Source organism: Mastomys coucha, unplaced genomic scaffold, assembly GCF_008632895.1.
Source record: "Mastomys coucha isolate ucsf_1 unplaced genomic scaffold, UCSF_Mcou_1 pScaffold5, whole genome shotgun sequence".
NCBI classification, from domain to species: domain Eukaryota; kingdom Metazoa; phylum Chordata; class Mammalia; order Rodentia; family Muridae; genus Mastomys; species Mastomys coucha.
Genome location: NW_022196911.1, coordinates 50278353 through 50287135, shown reverse-complemented (window position 1 = coordinate 50287135; position 8783 = coordinate 50278353). Strand labels below are relative to the sequence as shown.

The following is an 8783-nucleotide window of genomic DNA, read 5'->3' as shown; positions in this document are numbered from 1 at the left end:
AACATACAATACAAATTAATTTTTAAAAAGTTCTCCATAGCTTTTATGCAAGGGAAGGCTATAAAAATGAAATGTTAATTCATAGAAAACTGGCTAGCTCTTCAAAATAAGGACATGAGCCAGGCACAGCATACTAGCTCTCCCGAGAGGGAGACAGGTGGACTGAGAGTTCAAGGTCAGCCTCTGCTACATACTGAATTTCAGACGAGCTACAGGAGAACTACAGGAGAACTTTTTTTCAAAAAACGAACAAAAGAAAGGAAGAAAGGAAGAAAGGAAGGAAGAAAGAAAGAAAGAGAGAAAGAAAGAAGGAAGGAAGGAAAGAAAACCCTCAAACACACATTCTTACACACTCAGAGTGCCACACTCCGAATTTGGAGCCTGTGACCAGGGTGTGGTAAAACGTTCTCTATATACCTTCTGTATCTGGACTCTGCCCTGTGTACAAGAGTAAATACCCTTGCCATCTAAGTCAGGTATCTTAGAGTCAGCTAGTGGCCAGGGAAGCCCCCTGGGAAGCAACACAGGCCCCTCCCCATCCCTAAGGGGCCGCCTTTTACCACAGACCTCTGAGACTCTCCCAGAGGCCACTGACATGCTATGGGGTGCTCCAGCTTGCCCCTAGAGCATAGACCCCTAGAGCTTTCTGACTTAGTACACACAGGAAAGGCCACCCTCACCAGCAGAACTCCACCTTTAGCAAGACCTGTGCCTATGACAGTGCCAGTGAGAGCCACTGGCCATTCTTTGGAATTGACTTAAATGTCTTATATGTGTAATGAGAACAGGTCATCTCTGTAGTTGAGCTAAACACCCAGATGAGGTTCTTAAACTATAAGAACACTGGGAGTTTGGGGGTGGAGGAGTCTTTTCCTGTCTCTCCTTTCATTTATTTATTTATTTATTTATTTATTTATTTATTTATTTATTTATTTTGGTTTTTCGAGACAGGGTTTCTCTGTGTAGTCCTGGCTGTCCTGGAACTCACTCTGTAGACCAGGCTGGCCTCAAACTCAGAAATCCGCCTGCCTCTGCCTCCCAAGTGCTGGGATTAAAGGCTTGCGCCACCACCGCCAGGCTCTCTTGCTAAGTACAGACAATAAAAACTCTTTGAGAGAAAAGCAAAACAAAACAACAACAAAAAAAAAACCCTCTGTGCTGGTGTGCTCTGAGTTAAGCCCCGGAGCCCTCCAGAGAGCTGTTAAATCTGGAGTCAGGAGCCCCCTGCAGGGACACCCAGGTAAACTGAACTTGCACAGGAACATAAGGGTGACTTGAGCTCAGCTGGATTAGGCACCTGAGGGAAGACAGCTGCTCACTGGGGTCAGATGGTGTGGGCTGGCTATCTGGTGTTCCTGAGCTAGGCACCCTTTGGGGAATGAGAACACAGCCCCAGCCAGCATTTGAAGGCACATTCAGTAATTTAGAAGTAGTCCCAGAGGGAATGATTGAAATCAGTCTGAACAACAGCCCATTTGGTTGGAGATGCAATGAGCTTTGTCTTCAGATGCCTGCTGACTAGGGATCCTATGCTACACACTGACCCTGCTGAGCCAAAGTCTCACCACTCAGAATAATAGCTGGATGGGAAGGCTGCTCTAGGTCCCTCGGCATTAACCAGTTTCTCAGTGTGGGCAAACAGATGCTCTTTACAATGAGGTTCTGGTCTTCCAGAGATGGCTCAGCACATGTTCTGTGACATCCAGGCACTTCTGTAAGTCTCAAGTGATTCCCCAAGCATGTCCACTGGGAAAGACACTTGATGAAGGACTCCCAACAATCCCGGGTGAGACACTCCTACTTGCAGGGCACACCGGTAACTAACCAGGCAGACCGTCCTCCAATCACAAGAGTCTGGAATGGGTTTAGGCACACACCGTGGGCACTCGGCCCTTCTGGGCTCAATATTTCCCAGGAGAAATGTCTTAACAGGTGGAAGATTCACACATGAATTCAGTACAAGCTGCTCTAGGACCACACAAGCTCAGGGTAGCCAAGTGACAAGAAAAAGCCACATTCTGACCTATGCTGGAAGTTTCCGACCCCACACATACCAGCAGTTGGGCAGGTTGAGTGTGATGCTGCCCTTGATATTAGCTCCAAACTGCAGGTACCCCAGGCTCCCCAGGCTGATGTAGAGCACAGTGATGATAGCCATCCCCAAATACAGGATCAGTGGGAATTTCTGTGAGTCCTTCATTTTGTTCTCAAGGGGTAGAACCTACAAAACAGCAGTAAGGGAAGGAGAGCATGTGAGAAAGAAGTAAACACAAGACAAAAGGAGTGCCATCAGGGGCCGGGGAGACGGCTCCGCCACTAAGGAGCTTGCTATGCACATAGGAGATGCCCAGAACCCACAAAAAAGCTGGGTGTGGTGGCATGCATCTGTAACCCCGGCACCTAGCAGAGGTGGGTTGGGGTGGGAGGACTGGCTGCCAATGGAACCCACTGGCCAGATAACAGTCTAGCTAAAGCTGAGAATTCTAGGCTCAGTGAAAGACGTCACCTCCAAAAACAGAGAGTGGCTGGGGAAGATAGCTGATGTTGACTTCTGGCCTCCAAGCACACAAGCGCATATACATGCATGCACACACACAAAAGCACACACATGTCTGCACACGTGAACACATGCATCCACACATGAAAACACACACACAATCTTAAAAGAAAATAGATTCTCTATTACCAGACCTCCAAGTATACTTTCCTTTAGTGCACAGTGAAATCAGTTATTCTATCAACAACTGCACTCTCATGCATACAAGGGGCTTCAGAACCTGCCATTTAATCAGAAGTGAGGAGAGGTAAGACTGGAATTCCCTCTGTCCTCTGTCGGCTTGCCAAGGGCCGGGACTGCCCTTCCTTCACCTCTGAAGCAGTATGGCTCCCAGCAAGACTCTGACACCTGACCTGAGATGGCAGCCTCCAGCCAATTTTCCTAAGTGTGAACTTCCCTTCTTTAATTTTGTGGGGAGGGGAGTGCAGAGGGGAAGGGTCTTAAGTACCTGGCTGGCCTTAAACTGTAGCCAGTGACGGCCTAAACACCTGATACTCCCTCACCCACCTCCTGAGTGCTGTGACCACGGGCAGGTGCCACCACATCCAGCTCAAGAAATAATTTCTGATGGGGTTTCCTGAGCACTGAAGCAGAGTCAATGAGGACACTGGGGGTGGCAGGTAGCACTCAGGCCCAAGCCACAGTACCCTTCTTACCACTCCAATGCCTTCAAAAGCAAAAATCGCCGTGCCAAAGAACAGAGGGTAGGTCTTCCACGGAGCCACCAAGGGGAGGTGGCTGGGGTCTGGGATCCTCTGGAAAAGATGAACAAAGCCAAGGGCTTTTCAGAGATGTGGGCTTTGAAGCATCAGTCAGAGCACACCTTCTCCTAAATCCAAGATTTCCCCAAACAAGAAACTGACAGATAAGATGGAGACAGTAGGGACTCCTTGGGTTGGGAAGTCCCTACTTGCTCTGGATAAAGATCTGCCCACTCTACCATAAGCCTCTCGCACGCTGATGCCTGCATAAAGCTTCACGCTCTTTCACTTGGTGATGCCATCCCCAGACATTTAATATCAAAGAAACTCAAGAGATAAAAGGAACGGAGCACTTTAAAAGTATCGCGAGGCACGTGAGGAGAATGCTGAGAAATGCTGAGAAAAGGTAGCGAAATGAATATATTTTAAACATGAAAGTCAAAGCTTAAAAAAAATAAATAAATAATTGTGAAGGCAAGAGTTTGAAACTGCTGTAACAATGTAGACCTCTAGGTTGAATAGTTATATGCTAGAAAAATAAAACAGAAATAACAAGCCTAAAAGTATCAACTCATCAATAACTTGGAATCAGTATGCTATCATTCTATCTTAAGTATTCAAAGCTTCCTTTCACATTCCTGCATACATTTAAAATGCATCCCCTACTGTTTCTTTACTGGAAACCAAATAGTTGAAATTTGAGATGTCTAGTCCATAAATCACTGTCTGATTAAATAAACATTTTTAGAATTAAAAAAAAGAAGAAGAAAGTCAAAGCTTGGGGTGGGGTGGCTCAGTTGTTAGAGCACATGCTGCTCTGGCAGAAGACTAAACACCCAGCACCTACACCGGGTACCTCACTACTGTTCCATGACTGCAGGGGGATCACCCTCTTGTGGTCTCCATGGCTCCTATCCTCATCTACACATGCCCACACTTATATGCATAATTAATTTTTTTAAAACTTCACTCTTAAAAAAAAAAGCACTTTAGTATACAGGATGAAGACAAATAGGTGTGTTTGCTCTAAAGCGAGACCTAAGTGTAAATTCATGTGGTAAATAGTCCTGAGTCACGGATGGTCCTACAAGTAGGTGCTACCCACAGGTTAGTGACTGACAGCTAGCTACCGGGTTTGTCTATCAATCAAATGGAGCTGTGAGTGGGGTGTTTCACAGATCACAGATATGGTGGCTATGTGACTGAGACAGGCGAGCAGGTTAGCCATTATCCCATCCATCAAAAAAGCTACGCTGACCATGCTGGCCTACAACTCAACCAACGAAGTGGAGAGAGTTCCCTATACAAAGAAGCTTGCAAATTATGACCCCAGTTCAACTCTACAACAAGCAAGACCAATGAATTAAAAGCTTGAGGAAAATGTTATAAAATACATAAGCTGAAAGACCTAGGTGGAGTAATTCCTAGTCTGTCAAAGGAGGCCTCTCTGGAATAAACATTGTTCCCATCTCCAGGAAATTATGCAATGTCTAACCTAAATACCACATCTGTAGGCAGTGCTGTGATCCTACCATTTGATTTCTCCTATTCCACAGGATGGGGTAGGGCCTGGGCTTGTACCTGGACAATGAACTGGTATATCATGATGAGGCTGACAAACATGCTAATGTTGGCCAGCAGGGAGAAGATGGACAAGACACGCAGGTTCCTGATGAAAGACAGCAGCACCAGAAAGGGCAGGAAGGAGAGCATGTAGAGTCGAGAGTCCATGGTGGGTATCGGAATCACGGTCACATTGTTGTTGCAGTTGGTGGTGGTCCCGTTGGCTGCCTCTATCACCTGGAACCAGAAGGAAGGAAGAGAAGCCCTGAGTGATGGAGCCAGTGGGTATCTTGCTGGAGAGGGTCCTGAAAAATGATCAGGTGTTTGCAACTGGCATTATACGTGGTCTCCTCTGGAGGGCTGAGGAGCCTTCCTTGGAGTGTTCATTGTTGAAAACTCTCTGAGCTGTTTGATCGTGTTTCACAAGACAGAAGGATGGGGGAGACAGATGCTGGGGGAATTTAATGGTACGCTCTTCCCACCCTTATCTTAAGCATCCATTCTGATGTTCAGGAAGGCCCTGACCCAGCTACAACTGCGATGCCTAAAATGAAGGGGGGCACTCTAAAGAAACACTCAAGTCCCTCCTTCCAGTGATCTGGACTCTGGCCCCCTAGACACTTGGAATTCCCCCTAGGAATACCATGCTGAGAGATGGAAACGTCCCTGGCACCAGAACTAGTCTCCTGGAAAAGGGATGGGAGTATACACAGTGCCAACAAGCCAGCCTGTCAAACCACCTTGTAGGAGAGACTGGAGTGGAGACAGTGATGGGCCATGATGGGCAGGACCACACCTTGACCACCTATCTCTTTCCTTCTATTTAAACTTCACCTCCTGTCAGGCCCCTTATTAGGGATCTAGGGCATAGGCTCTAGCCCTAACTCCATAACCTTTTGGGACAAGGGTTTCAGACACTCCATGTCTAGGAGATATAACCCTGGCTTCTGTCAAGGGCTGGGGCAGCCTGACACTTAAGCCTGCCCAGTAGCCACAGAAAATGACAACTGATTCTGAGGCCTCCCTAGAGCTGTGCACTTCTACTTAGGTAAAGGTCCCATTGCTGAAGGCTTCCACAGGAGTAACACTAGACAGCACCACCTGCTGCAGCTTTCTCAGGCAAGCTGCCCAGGAATGCAAAAGCTACCCCACACCAACCTCAGAAGAGCTTCTTCTCCTTGTGTTGGGGTGACTTCAGCCAGGTAGGGTAAAAGGTGTTGAAGTTTTGTCTTTTACCCTCTACTATAATGCTAAGTGTGGGGCTCCAAGACCTGGAGTCTGCCCCTGTGTCCCGGCCCCCAGGTTAACTGTGATTGGTGAATAGCTGAGCAGAGGAGACATAGGTGAGGTTGAAGTTTTGCAGGCCTGTGTGGAGGTAGGTTGGGGGAGGGGGCACCTGAGGAGGGAGAAGGTAGGAAGCAGCAGCCACATAATAAAGGGAGAATGAGCAGAGGGAGGAGAGCCGCCAATTGGGTTAAGAGCAGCCCAGATGGAACATGGTAAACAGTAAATGATAATGGAGTTATCAAAGGCAGATTCTAACAGCATGGAGGGTAGGCAGCTGCCCAGCTATTGTGCCTAAAGCATATTAAAATGTAAGGCTGTGTGTTTGGGAACATACATGGTCTACAGCAGGGAAGAAACCCAAGGTTGGGATTTTTTTTTTTTTTTTTTCTGATTTTTTCAAGACAGGGTTTCTCTGTGTAGCCCTGGCTGTCCTGGTGGAACTCACTCTGTAGACCAGGCTGGCCTCGAACTCAGAAATCTGCCAGCCTCTGCCTCCCAAGTGCTGGGATTAAAGGCGTGTGCCACCACTGCCCAGCCCAAGGCTGGGATTTTTAATATTTTTACTACAAAAAGGACCTCAGGCCAGCTGGTGGTAACACAGGCAAGGCAAGATCTCTTTACACCACAGGTGCTGAGAGGAGAATCAAACACCAAAGGTTCAACCCAAAGCATTTGGCTTGGCAGGAGCCGTGGACAAAAATCTCCGCTCGACTCTCACCCTTCCCTGTTTCAGAAGAACTCTACCTGTTTAAAGTTGTCCGCCAGAAACACAAAATAGACGCAGCAGAATCCCAGCTGAGTGACAATGAGGAAGAAGTCCACGATGCGCCTGCAGAGAGGGTGAGACAGATGCAAAGCCAGTCAGGTCTGGAAGCTTCCCCGGAGATGAACATCTGTGCAGCTGTCCTAGACTTCCCCTCTCAGGGGGCGACAAGAGGGCAAGGTGTGCCAGTGCCACCGGTACAGATACACCGGGGAGTATCTGTGCTCTCTACATCCCCTCCCTGGCTTTTGCCTCTCTGTATGAGCTCAGGGCATCACCAGAGCATACCCGGCCCCTGCCTTCTACTGCCCACCCACCAAACTCAATTCTTCCTTGCTGAAGCTACAGAGAGCCCTTGGCATGAAAGGCTAGGAAGCAGGCCCTTCTCCAACTCCTACAACTGTGACCCAAGACCTGATCTAGTTGCAGGTCAACTGGTGGAAGCACTGTGACGACAGCAGGTGATGATCTGAAGCCCCGGTGAGAGTAATGGGGTTCCAGACTTGTCTTAAATGGAACACAGCACAGCAGTTAGAAAGGGTGGCTTAGAGCTGGAACTACTTCTGGAGGAAAATCTCCAAAGTATCAAAGGAGAGAAAGCAAGTTTCTAAGCAGCACACACAGGAAGAGCCATTTGTGAGAGAGAGAGAGAGAGAGAGAGAGAGAGAGAGAGAGAGAGAGAGAGAGAGAGAGAGAGAGAGAGAGAGAGAGAGAGAGAGAGAGAGAGAGAGAGAGACAGAGAGAGACAGAGAGAAAGACAGAGAGACAGAGAGAGAGACAGAGACAGAGAGAGAGAGAGACAGAGAGAGAGACACAGAGAAATGGGGTTAAATGGAAGAACATGTGTATGTCCATATGTGTATAGAAAGTTCCACATGCCACTGCACCATGGCTAGAACTTAATATTATTTTCAAACTGTGTCCTCTTACCATGCACACACAATGCTCTTCCTATGAACATGAGGAAGAATGTGTAGGAGAAAAGAGGAAGAGGGGAGGAAAGAATGCAGACAGAAAGAACTGACTGAACAGCCAAACTGTGGTGGACACTCTGCAATCTGGCTGCTCCTCAACAGGTGATTTTGCCAAGAAGAAAGAAAAAGGGAAGGAGGGAGGGAGAGAGGGAGGGAAGAAGGAGAAAAAAAGGCTGGAGCCACAAATGACAGCAATACCCTCTTCATCAAAACAACAGAGCTAAGGATTCGGGCCTTGACAGTATGAATTCCCTCCATCTAGACAGGAACACAGGATGGACTGTTTCCCTCCAGTCACTGAAAAGTCAGGAGAAATTCCTGAAGCTCCCCACCTGCTCTGGACACTGCCTTGCCTACCCATGCCCATGCAGCCAGACTCTACTCTCCAGCCCCTTGACCATGCACTCCATTGTACACCTCTTGTCTTGTTCCCGGCTTCTCTTCCCACGCATCTTTTACCCTACAAAGTCCACAAGCCCCTGCAGGGTGGGAACAAAGTAATTTACATTAGGGAAAGGCCTTTTTAAAGCTGGAATCATTTTGTACCATTTATGAGAGACCACACACAACACATTTGCTGAACATATCAGAGCCGCTGCAGGCTCTGAGGGCCAGGACAGCCCTCAGAGGTCCTCAGGTCAGACCCCAAACATTAAAGATGAGGAAGCTGAGGCCTGAAGAAGGTTGGGCTCGTGGCTTACCGTTTGTCGAGCTAACTCCAACAGCATCCTCCGCTCCTCACGGTACCCTGTATCCTACCTCCCTGTCTCCGGTCCCCACACTGGGAGCTGTGGCCACAGAAACAAGAAGGTCAGTTACCTTCCCCAGTGGGAGTGGTTTCGGACCCAAGTGCTGGAGCTGCATTCTAGTCCGTACATCACCGTGTCCCCATAGTCCAAAAAGGGTTTGTTCAGCCTGCGGGGGGGGGGGGGGGGGGG

At 48.2% G+C, this 8783-nt stretch overlaps 1 protein-coding gene across 2 annotated transcripts in view; it reads right to left on the bottom strand.

Annotated features, from left to right (window-relative positions):
• Slc36a1 (solute carrier family 36 member 1) overlaps positions 1–8783 on the bottom strand; it is a 36874-nt gene that overhangs the window by 8532 nt on the left and 19559 nt on the right. For both annotated transcript variants that reach the window (XM_031352521.1, XM_031352520.1), the window contains exons 5-9: positions 8665–8760; positions 6853–6937; positions 4840–5058; positions 3214–3312; positions 2055–2221 (exon numbers count right to left, since the gene is read on the bottom strand). In XM_031352521.1, coding sequence (XP_031208381.1) covers positions 2055–2221; positions 3214–3312; positions 4840–5058; positions 6853–6937; positions 8665–8760 — 666 coding nt within the window. The remainder of the gene's footprint in view (positions 1–2054; positions 2222–3213; positions 3313–4839; positions 5059–6852; positions 6938–8664; positions 8761–8783) is intronic.